The 12,489-nt window shown below is 42.9% G+C and overlaps 1 protein-coding gene across 3 annotated transcripts in view; it reads right to left on the bottom strand.

The window, feature by feature from the left end:
* hipk2 (homeodomain interacting protein kinase 2) overlaps nucleotides 1-12,489 on the bottom strand; it is an 86,655-nt gene that overhangs the window by 60,450 nt on the left and 13,716 nt on the right. For all 3 annotated transcript variants that reach the window (XM_019894057.1, XM_019894058.1, XM_019894059.1), the window contains exon 2: nucleotides 5,098-6,253. In XM_019894057.1, coding sequence (XP_019749616.1) covers nucleotides 5,098-6,253 — 1,156 coding nt within the window. The remainder of the gene's footprint in view (nucleotides 1-5,097; nucleotides 6,254-12,489) is intronic.

Here is a 12,489-nt window from a genome sequence, read left to right as displayed (position 1 = left end):
TAAGCCTCGGGGTTGTCAAAAAAAATCCTACGGTAGCATCAGCCCTGCTCGACTTTGCCAGCACAGAGTACTGTAAATATATGTGGTATTTGTTTCATGGAATGCGTGCCTTAAGGGATGTAGACTCATGAGTAACATCAGTACCTGGAGTACCTGGCTTTTGTATTTGTGTGTTTGCCTGTTTCTCTGTTCAATTAATGGCTGAAAGTGCATGTGTAGATTGTGGCTATCCTTGCCCACATGTGAGTGTATTACAGGCAGGGGGCATGCTCCCCGTTCGCATGCTCCCCATTCGCCATATCACCAATGAGGAGTTGAAACGGAGAGTGGCGTGGCAAATTTTCCCCATGTTTGCGAATCCGATGAAAGACCAATTTGGTGTCAAAATTGCCCCAGGGGATTGCACATCAAAACCTGAGCTATGAAGCACAAATGTCCATATGCAAATCATACAAATAATCCCACAATTCTCCACGCAGCCAGTGACCCATATCATGTGTCACAGTATTAACACAACAACATAGCTGGTCAAATAAACTTTATTTAAAAAAAAGAAAAAGAAAACCACTTGTTCATCCAGTGGCGCATTGTTTACATCTGCCGGTTGCGGCATGGTAACGAGTTAGCAAGCTCGCCTGAATTTCTGAGATACAGCGTAAAACTCTTTTTACCTTCCCAGTTGAAGAATTTTTGGTCGTGGCTAAAATGCAGGCGAGCTGATGCAACCAAGGAACAGCTTCCTTTCTGGTATATATAATAACTTGGCCCATTTCTACCACTACAACGTGCCTACAAGCCACCAAACTACGCCTACAACCTGATAAAAAAAATACATAATCCTTGAAGTGTTATGTGCTTTGTGCTATTTGGGCTACAATGTATTTGCCTTGTGCATGTATATGTGCCGCACATGGCAAGAGATAGCGACAGCATATACATTCCCTACAATGGAAGTATAAGTCGTTTACATTTCACCTCAAACTTGCTGCATATGTATGTACCCAAATGTGCAGTATGGAAACATGCATACCTTTACAAAGTTATAACATTTCTATTTACACTTATAAAGTTAGTCATACAATTATGAGTTGCAATTATTAGATCAAGCTACCCTGTTTTAAACCAGTCAAGAACATGACTATGAGTGATTAACATCATCAAGAATAATCAAAGGCAGAAATGTTTGTTTTGGGATGAATGCAATTTTGTCCGTTGCCCTGACAATTCCTTGTTTCTCTAAATAATCTCCACATCTCCTAAACTCACCTAAACTGCTGACATCAGGTTGTGAGGATTATCTGGAATAATTGCCTTGAAAGCACCACATTCACTTGCAAAATTAATTCCTAGCAAAAGGTGTCGAGTCCCCGGTGGAAATCGTGGCAACGGATTTCTGAAAATCTAAAATCAGAGACAAAAGCACAGGAACAAAGCACATCACTGTCATTGACTGACTAAATATGTCTCCCTTCCGTCATCAGCTGTCACCACAAAATCAACTTCCTTCATTTTCTTCACTGCATGTCTCACTGTATTCCATCTCCACTACCGTATCTCAAGGACGCTTGTCTGATGATGCATATCGGAAAAAGCCAACTGAGACAAGACAATAATCCGTTTACGTGGAGAGGTATAAGCTTGATGAGAAGGCTTGCCTCTTACATCACCTGCTATAAGCAGGCAGAGGACAGGAGGTACATATAGGACCAGGATTGGGCCACAAGAGGAAGTAGCCAGGACATTAAACCCACCTCAGTGTGTTACAGTGTAGTCCTACCCTGGGCACTACGTCGATAATCATAAATATATTGTTGAAATAACATATTTATGTCAATCAAAACTGATAATGATAATTTCATTAGAATGTGTAGCTACCTCATGAAGTGGTTGAAGCAAATTCAAAATAGCAGGTAATATTACAGTTTCATCAGCCCCACAACCATGTATTCATGAGGCACTGAAACAAACAAAACCGAAACTGGAAGGACCCCGTGAGCTGCTCTCGTATGTAGCAAGCTTGATTTTTTTTTTTTTTTTTTTTTGCATAAGTCAACGTTGTGGAAAATCCATAACTCATTTGCAAAAGGCTCCTTTAGTGTGTACATGAACATAAACAAGCACGCTTTATGTATGACATGAAAAGTACAAACATCAGTGAATGATGGCTACAAAAGATTCAGCAAATGGATGTAAAAAAAAAAAATTGTCATAACAACTCTGTGGGTGTAATATCCATAATGGGCTTGAATGTAATCTTACTTTTGTGTCAACAGTAAGACAATTGAATGTGGAGGAAAATGCAAATATGGAGTGCCTACAATTCTTCTTAACCATTATTTCACAATTACCCAAGTTCACCCCATCAATCCTAAACACTACTTGGCAGGGGGAATAAAAACAAAAATAAAGCATGAGTGCACAAAGGCGATTTAATTCCAGTAGGCTCAAAAAGATGAAAGGGGAATGTTTTGGCTAATGTGTGGGGAAATAAAGTAACACAAAACCCGTCTTAGCTAAGCTGCCAAATGACAGCCGTGTGTAGTCAGTAACCTGAAAGAGAACCACACAACTCACCAGCAACCATCCTGTTATCTTTTCATCTGAAGCCATCAAAGAGAGTTTAACGCACTCATCTGAACCTTTGAACACCCTGTGAAATGTACCCGCAGTCAAAGTGTAGATGTTGCCGAAACTTCACATGATGCACTGACCATCTTCCATGAGCTCATTCGCCTCAGTCATCAAAATCAATCAACACCACAGTGACAATTATACAAAGTAGTGGGCCTTTCAAGAGTGACTAAAGAACACACCAAAAAAGGACATTCACATCACATCAGGGTCACAGAGGCCTTGATCTAGAGGTTTTTTTTTTTTTTGGTTTTCCTTCCCATCTGCTGCTTCCCAAAGAGGAAATGAAAGGATGAACTTGCTTCTCTGCCCTTCTCAGTGCGCCACCTCAAAACAAACCAGAACATTTTACGGCCTCATTATTGACCTGCAATACTGCTGACGAGCAACAACAGATAACGGGTAGGAAAGTTGACTACAAGATGCGCACATGCAATGCGTATTGGAGCTGGTGTAGCTCTAGCAAGACATTGAATTGGCCTATACGTGTTTGTATATGGAGTATTTTTACCTGATACTTTTCCGGAGGATGAGAAGTTTGAAGAAAGCCATTTCCAGAAAAGGCACAATGACAACAAATGAATTGCAGGAGGCGGATGATACATGTGGCCTGCTCGAAGTGGTGCACCGAGTAAGAGCAGTGATTCCCAACTACTATGCTGTGGCATATTAGTGTGCCACGAGAGCTCAACAGGTGTACTGTGATAAATTATCCAATTTCACTTAACTGGTCTGAAAATCAGTTCTTTACTACAAATAACATATCTTTGTTCAGCTATCAATCTAGGCGAGCGACATGCACTGCAATGACAGGCAGAAAAATGAACCTGTGTATCTACTGGATATTTTGAGATATGTTTATTTGGTGATGAGGAGTGAGATTTATTCTCAATGTAAAATATTGCTGGCGTCGAGCGGAATGCTCATAACTCCAAATCATCACTTTTAAGGAGATCCCTCATGTAGTGTAGACTTGTGAAAAAAAATTTACCAACTGGTGACATTGGAGGTTATGTCGTGATGCCAGTGGAATTTGCCTTCATTCAATAAAGGTTGGAAAACACTGGACTTGAGAGACTAGCTCTTGTCAGAAACCTAGCAAACATTGTTTGCATGCGAGAAAATGGTTCAACAAGACGCTAACATGAACATGTCGTGAAAAATACCCCAAATGTTAAGAGAATGATCACTAGTCTTGACATTCATATGACAACCACCTGGCATGTGCCTGTGGTTATGTGTTTGTTTTGAGTAGGTATGATCATAAACGACATGAGAAATACTGTCGTGCTGACACACCTGCTATTTCCTTTGCCTCAGCGACAACACCAGGCCGGGTCCCTGAGCGCAGCTCAAGTGTCTCTTTGTGTGAACATTAAGGCTGTTTGATTGCCGAACGCTGCCTCAGCTCAAACCTAAGCACTTTTTTGGGGGGGTTAAAAGGGATGTGTGAGAGTTACAAGACAGGAAGATCTTCCAGGAAGTCATCTGGTTCTAATGCAGGACGCACTGGTGTGGATTACAGCCACATATTACAGGAGAACTCAGGCTGACCCCTTCATCTTTATCTCAGGGGAAATGGGAGCCCTCCATGGTGATGAGGCTGAAGGTCCACGGGAAAACTGGGCAGTGGGAAGCAGGCCCCTGGGCAGGCTCCATGATTGGCGCCTTCTTCAATAAGACAGGCTCTCATTGTAAAATCTTAACATGACTTTAAAACAGACGTATTTTCCTCACTGTCCATCCATTTTCCAATCTGCTTTATCCCAGCCATCTTCGGGCAGTAGGCGGGGGACACCCTGAACCGGTTGCCAGCCAATCGCAGGGCACACAGAGACGAACAACATAGGGACAATTTAGAGTGTTCAATCAGCCTGCAATGCGTGTTTTTGGAATGTCGGGGGCAACCGGAGTACCCGGAGAAAACCCACGCAGGCACAGGGAGAACATGCAAACTCCACACAGGGGCTGGAATCGAACCCGGTACCTCTGCACTATGAGGTCGACACGCTAACCACTGGACCACCGGGCCGCCCTTCCTCAATGTCAGTCTAATATTAAAAGTGATTCATCACAATTACCTTTTTAACAGAAATTGCCCAAATTCGAACCCAACGCACGCACGCACGCACGCACGCACGCACGCACGCACACACACACACACACACACACACACACACACACACACACACACACACACACCATGCATAATCATTGCGAATCAACATCCGCATCCCACAATGGAAGAGATTAGCGATTCCCAAAACAAAAGCACAATGAGCGGTGTTGTAGACTTCAGTTGCACCAACTACTGTGAATGGCCCAAAAGTCGGCTTTGCTTTGAAATCGTTGCCATGGACGGAAGACGAATTCAAACAAGACTCAGAAATACAACCATTGCTCCAGTAAAAGGATCATGAATAAACTCAGGGAGATCAATAGAATGTTTAATCGCCGAACGCTTACCTGTAGTATCTGGACTGTAGATACGTGGAGCAGACAGCTTTGGAGACATGGCTGGCTGAGCCAAAGTCAATGACTTTGACTCGATAGGGCTGCCGAGACGGATCCACAAGCATGATGTTTTCCGGCTTCAGATCAGCGTGGATCAGACCGAGACTCTTCAGCTTCATCAGCGCCGTAGCCACCTGCTGCAAAACGGGTCTGATGTACTTCAGCGGCAGCGGGCTGAACTTGTTCTGCTTCAGGAAGTCGTACAGGTTCTGCTCTAGCATCTCAAACACCAGGCACGTGTGGTTCTTATGCTGGAAGCACTCATAGGCTCTCACAAAGTTGAAATCATCTGCGCTCTCCGTGCTAAGACGCGCCAGGATGCTGACCTCGATCTGACCCTGCCTGGCGTACGACGGGTGGTTTTTTAGGATCTTGATGGCCACAATCTCGTTGGTGCCTCTCTTCCAGCACTTCACCACCTGTCCGAATGTTCCCCGTCCCAAGAATTCCAGCACTTCATATGTATTGGTCATGGAGCAGAGTACTTCATGCTGCACCAGTTGGTAGTCCCCCTCATTGTTGGAGCCGCTGTTCTTGGATGTTGCCGTGGAGGCCGCGGTGGCCACTGTAGCCACCGTGGCGCCACTGGCTGCTCCGTTCTGGATCATCAGCGGACCGTGCTCCTCGATTATCTGCACGCTGCTGTTGTGGTCAAGCTCCTCGCTCTTGCGTTTAAGCCCACATCGCTGGTAGGTGTCCAGGAGACTGACCGTGCTGCGGCGAATCAGATTGTGAACCCCAACAACGCTGCCGGCGCCACCCCCTCTGCTGCCGTTACTGCCTCCACCCCCGCTGCCCAGCAAAGCGCCGACGCCCCCCGAAGTGCTACTGGCTGATGCGACCACAATGTGGCCTGCACTTGCTGGGAAGATGAGCGCCTGCTCGTACGGCAAGGTGGAGCCGGCTACCTGCAGGGAGCTGTTAATTCCGAGGGGGCCGCTGACGGCCGACACGTTCTTGCTGCTGTTGTGGCTGTAGACTTTGCTGTGTGTGCCGTACCCTGTCATATCCCAGTTGCAACTCTGCTCCACCTTCAGTTTCTTCACGCTAAAGAAGGCACTTGACGGAAGAGTGTGAGGGGAGAACACTTGCACTTGCGAGGCCATACCTGTGACGAGAGGGCACAAGACGGGAGGGGCGAAGAAGGAAAGTGAGAGGTTAGGAATTTCAGAGTCAATGAAACATGAGTGCTATGTTGAAGCTTTAAATAAAGACAGCTTGGGTCAGAGCAGGTCATTAAAGCACCAAGCGTATACTGTATGTCGAAGCATCAGCATGTTAACATCATTAACATCACACTAAAGGCAAGTATCAAATATCCTTTTTCTACCGAGCCCTTACAATATTTACCTCTCGGAAACTAGCTATTAAGTAAATATACTTTTATGGGAAAGTTAGGCAAGCAAGTTAAGATGCGCATCAATTGCTAAAAGTCAAGTTTTGTTTCTCCTTTCCAGAAAGGTTAAAAAAAAAAGGACTTCAAAAGAAAAGAACCTTTCAAACGGACACGCGGCATAGACTCTGAGACACAAACATGTACAGTACATACAAACAAGGCAACAAATAAATCCCCAGGAATGACTGCAATTTCCTTCTTCACCACACAACCCAGCTGCTGCATTTATTGGGACACAATAACTCACTTTGGGGGAAAAGACTTTTTTTGTTCAGAGAGCTGCAAGGACTGCAGAAGAGAACTGAACTCTATCTCAACCACAGATCCTGAAGACAACAACACCAAAGCTAAACTGCACAAGTGTGCACTTAACTCTTGGGAACAAGATGCCTTAGAGTAAGCAAACGCCTCTCCAAGTAAACAACTGCCCAAAAATAGTCACTTCTTTATCTGCCTCCTTTGCAAACAGGCTTCTTTGTGGCATTGAAATGATTATCACAGCACAGAGACGATTATATGCAGCTTGTAGTTACGCTGCACTCTTTCCAGTAAGCCATACCATATAGGTGGCCTCGAAACAAAGTAAGAGCTTCCACCTGGTGATGCCCATAGACACACATAATTAGGTTTCAGCGCTGATGAACTGATGCTTGATGGTAACACTCTATAGGCAAGGAAGCATGCTTGGGGACTTTAAGTGAAATTGAGCCCACCCACATCACTATAACGCAGCTGAATATTTTTGCCCCTCCAATGAGGAATGAAAATAATGTGCTAAGTAAGATATCATCATTACGGTAATGAGGAAAATGTATCTATAACTTGGTAATATGTAAAACTTTATAATTGTATTCATGAGAAAAAAAAAGTTGTTATGCAACATTCCGAAATATAATAATGATCTGAAAAAACGTAAGCAAACAAAGTCTTAAAAAGTACTGCAATAAGTTTTAATGAGTGAGTTTTACATTTCCGTTTCATTGCTTTTGTATTTCTGTATTTTTTTTTTTTTTTTATTTCACCAGGCCTAACCTGAGACATTGCGGGCACACAAATCAACAAAGTTAAGGTACATTTGTTGCACTGTATTTTTTTTTTCCTTTTTCTTTCACTTGCGGCAAAGTTTATAGTTTATATATTTCATTTTTATTTAACATATTTATATATGTATGTCTTATGTAATTTTATGTACATTTTAGCTGCGTGTGTTCAATGCACAGCATGTTTGCACTGTGGTTGAGAGAGGAAAGTCATGTCATCTGTGATGTATGTTACACGTAGAGCATATTTGACAATAGAAGCTGGCTTGACTTGACTTGACTTATAGAAAAACATGAGCTGTGTCCAGGCAGGCAGTTCCATCAAAATTGTCAACCACTAAATGGCAGTAGCTCTGTCGCTGGTCTTTGCTTGAGACTCTCAAGACCCAAAATATAGGATATGTTTCTGGTCGCCAGTTTGTGTCCCGTGATCTTCAACGTGTTCTTAAGGGTCCAAACCTCATACTGTTCGGGTCGTAGCCCCGTCCCGCTAACATTTGTCTATTCGTGCACATCAGTGGGATCCAGTTGGAAATATATCGAATATAAATATTTTTTTAAAAATTTAAAAATGATTGTCCATTCAAGAGTCCTAACAGTTCTTTTGTCTCTTTTGCGTCCTCATCTGAAAGCCGGAACACACATTCTTATGACATTAGGGGAGAGCATGCACATTTATGGAATCGATTATGTAGGCAGGAAGCAGAGGGCATTGGCAAATGCCTCGTCATTTCGTCCTGAGCGGTGATCACGATTAGTCTTGTAAAAAGCTATCATCTCTCTCTTCTAATGTACATGGTTTCATTTGTATTTCAACAAACTCTTCCTGTTCCATTTTCGTCTCTAGTCTGGCTTTGCTCGGACAGTGCCGCTATCTCTACACTCATCTGGTCTTAGTCCAAAGGCTGTAGGATTGGTGCTGTCGTGCACATTAGAGGGTTTACAGAAAGCCTGACAAGCGTTAGAGCTCATGTCGCACCTCCGCGTGTCCCATATTACATATTAAAGCTTGTTATATTAATGACTCGGCATGCTCAGCAGGCTGTACTTTTTTTGTCCAACCTGACAATGAATGGCCTGCAGGTATGGATTGTCCAGAGAGCTAATAGAGAACGCCCAGGAGGCTATTAGGGGCAAGGCTCGCTGCTAATCACATAAGCTCGGAAGGCCAGATGTCACTTCTTGGATTACCAATTCCTGTGCCTGTACTTTTCTCTAAATATAATTTGAATGATGGGTTGCGTCAGTGAGTGCCGTCAACAGAGTATGATTGAAAGCCCGACAGGATAATCACATGCACAGACACTGTGATGGATGGATGGACACCGAGACAGCTCGTTCTCAAAAATTCAACAAGCGTGATGAGGGAAATGTTTGGACTATAAAGGGGCCCTGTCACTCAGATGCAACACTGTGGTCAAAAGGGTTCACTTGATATTGGCTGCACGGTGCCATGAACTGAAGGACACACGTTCCCGAAAACGGGTTGAAGCAGCGGAATTGGAAGTGGATGTTTAGAAATACACACGAAAAGAGGCCTGCCTTGTTATGAATGTGTGTCCAGCGGCTTTTTTTTTCTTTTGCCATGAATGTAAAAGCACAAACAAAAGTGCAGTGTCGAGGGGCCCGTGGAGCACAAATAAGTAATTGAATGAACTAACACTAAGAGGTCAAATGGCTGGAATGTTATCTCATGACACACACACACACACACACACACACACAAGCAACTATATGACTAATTATACCGGAGTGACGAGGCGAAGTTTCTGAAACTCATGAAAAATTTAGACACGTTTATGATTTTGGAATTTGAACCACAATGGTGTCAAAAAATAACCTTTAGTTCAAAATGTGTTATTGAACTTCTAACTCGTAAGAGTGTGAAAGGCTCTTTGCTACACATTGACAGAGTTTAAATGCCTTCAGGAGCCAAGATTTTTCTTTAAGCATACCTAAACGAACAGACTGCAATTCAGGATTCCTGAGACTCATTTTCCACTGTTCCGAGGCAGCATGTTGAAATGGTAATAGTCAGTGTTTTCAGAAAGATTAGGTCTCTGTCAGAGGATTGTTAATCTTCTTTTTAGGGAGGATCAGGGCTACATACCATGTGGGGACGGCCTGAATACGAGGGAACGAGATCAGAATGGGAAGTGGCCCTGACATTTTATCCTGTGACCTGCTTCTGTTTGCGCACCTTTATTAACTGTTTCATTTGTACTCCCACGAGGAACCACGTTAAAATACCAAATTCTACTCGACAACAGAGACTGTCTTCCGCCAGGCCCAGGATTTTCGGGGAGTGTGCAAAGTCGTTTTTCATCAGTTTATGGTTAATAGCCATAAAATGTTCCATCCTCAGCTTGCACTATATTGGATGGAGGTGCTACGGGAGACAACAGCCATCACCGAGGAGATTATCCACATACGACAGTCAAGTAAATGTGGTGACTGAAGATATTTGGACTACTTATGGAGGTGAGCATCCGTGAGGGGGAAGGAGAATTTATTAGTCAATGAATTGACTTCTTACTGTCTAGAACAGGGATTGGCAACCTTAGATCCCAAAAGAGCCATGTGAGCTATTATGTGTATATATATATATATATATATATATATATATATGCATTTTTTCAACGAATCAAAAGCTGCAGGGAACACAAAATTGTATTTCTGCATGTCACAAAAACATTTTGAACTCCGGAAAAAAAAGACACTTGATTGAAGCTTCTTTTCAATTTCCTTTGGAGTCCACCTCATGTTCCTAAAATTAAAGGGGCCTAATTTAAATCAACCACCTGTCGTGAACCAAAACTGTTTTCTTTGGTGTTCCATCATCATTTTCTCGCCTGTGGAACCTGCAGTCAGATCTCAATTTATTGTTAAACTTGTGAATTCAAAAGGACGATTTCACTTCATGCAAAATATATTATATATTTGCAAAAATGATAGGCATTCGGATATTTATTTCAATTAGTATAAGTATAAAGTATAGATTTTTTAATTGTGCACAAAATGAGCCAACCAGTGATGGCCAAGCGGGCGTGTCATAACTAACTGACATGTTGAGTCGGGTGTGTCTTAACATCCGTGGCAGAGGCTCCGTCGAACCCCTGAGACTGATTCACCGAACCCCTGGGGTGCGATCGAACCCACATGAAGAACCACTGACCAAAGGAATACATTTTAAGGATGTTGCTGAGCCACGCTGACATGCCCCAACCTGAGAAATATGCCACGATGAGGACACAGCATTTTTTTTTTTTTTTATGTGCCCATAAAAACACCTATTATGAGGGAAAACATTTGACTTGTTGAAATGCAAGGTCAGCCTCACCGGGCACGCAACCGATGGTGGCAGAGCTGGTTGCTCTGCTTCAGCTGGCTTTCTTATTCATCAGATCACGAGTGTCGTAAATGTCCAAAGAACAGCGCTTCATTTCTCTCCTCAGAAGGAAATAAAGAATAAAAGAAAGAAGGAAAGAAAATGTTTTGTTTTCTTTTTTAATGGGAGGTTTATGTTTGCTTGTTTTGTCCAGATCTTAGCAGACTACTTCCTGGTTCATGAATGTCATAAAACTGTCCGAGCAGACAAAGGGGGCTATATTTTGGTCTTGGGTTTGTGGGGCAGCTTTTCTGTCTATTCATTTAGTAGGCTACTTTCTAACTCATGGAGAATGACGTCAGACGTGAGAAACGGTAGAACTGGAACTCTCCCATTCGCATTCCGAGGTGGGTGGAATAGTTCCAACGTCACTAACATGGCAGAATATTGAAGAAACAAAACCAAAATCCTTCAAGTCTTGCTTTTATCCAGATTTCCACCAGAATGCCTTGCACCAAAACCTTAAATTGGTTGAGCGTTCCTAAAACAAGATCTCTTGCTTTCACGACTGACTGCTTGGTGGAGATAATAACTGACACTAGTGTAGCACCAGAAACAAAACTATCAGCATGTAATGGAAAGGAGCAAGCAATAAACTTGTGTAGTTTACCGTATATAAAATACACCTGCTCATTTAAGAGCGAACACCGAGCGCCACTGCAAACATTAAAATGGCATGCAGTCTTAATTACAGTGGCTCTTTGGGCCTTGCGGGGGCCGACACCTGATAAGCAGCCGCACTATAACATTTATCATTTACAAACCATGAGAACCAACTCCCCATATCACGCTTCCTCTCACGATCAACAACGACAGCTGGACACAGCGCATGGGCAAAGACGTCAACACAGGAGAAGCGCATGCGAGGTTGGAAAAGGACAGCGTTTCAGGAAGTAGAGGACAAAAGACAATGACATGCAAACAACGCGGCATACAATGATGCTGATAGTCTCACAAGGACACACACGCCTGCATACACAAACAACAGGTCAGATACTGTATCTCTCTCTTATGTTTACGGGACGAACATCCACAGCAGAATGTGGTGGGGGCAAGAAGCTTGCAGTGAGCAAACCTAAGCAAGTAAGCTTTTTTGTTTTGGGCACGCTCGTGTTCGTTCAAGCATTCATAACAACACATTGGATTTATGCGATAACTCCCACTGTCGCGATTAATTTGTTAAATCAGAGTTGGGTTGTTTTGTATTAAAGCAGATTGAAAATGACAGTGGAAATGTTTTTTTTTTTGTTTTTGTTAATAAAACAGCTAGGACAGAGCTAAAAGACATGAAAAAAACAGACAGCTATAAGATTAAAACAAACTTGTTTTGTTTTTGTGAGCTTTTTTTCTCTCACTTTAATTCAAAAACAATTTAGCAGCGCTGCAATTTATTGAACTGTGGAGTGCCTGAACACTCCCATGGGCTAACAACTAAGATAACAAAAGCCCAAAAATAAAATAGGGCAAGCCAAAGCTTTGGTGTGTACTCTTTCACGTCGTAAGTGGGGAAGAACTGAAGA

The sequence above is a fragment of the Hippocampus comes genome, unplaced genomic scaffold (assembly GCF_001891065.2).
Source record: "Hippocampus comes isolate QL1 unplaced genomic scaffold, H_comes_QL1_v1.1 scaffold104, whole genome shotgun sequence".
Classification (NCBI taxonomy): Eukaryota; Metazoa; Chordata; class Actinopteri; order Syngnathiformes; family Syngnathidae; genus Hippocampus; species Hippocampus comes.
The sequence above is the reverse complement of the archived record's forward strand: the minus strand, read 5'-3'. Positions and strand labels throughout refer to the sequence as shown.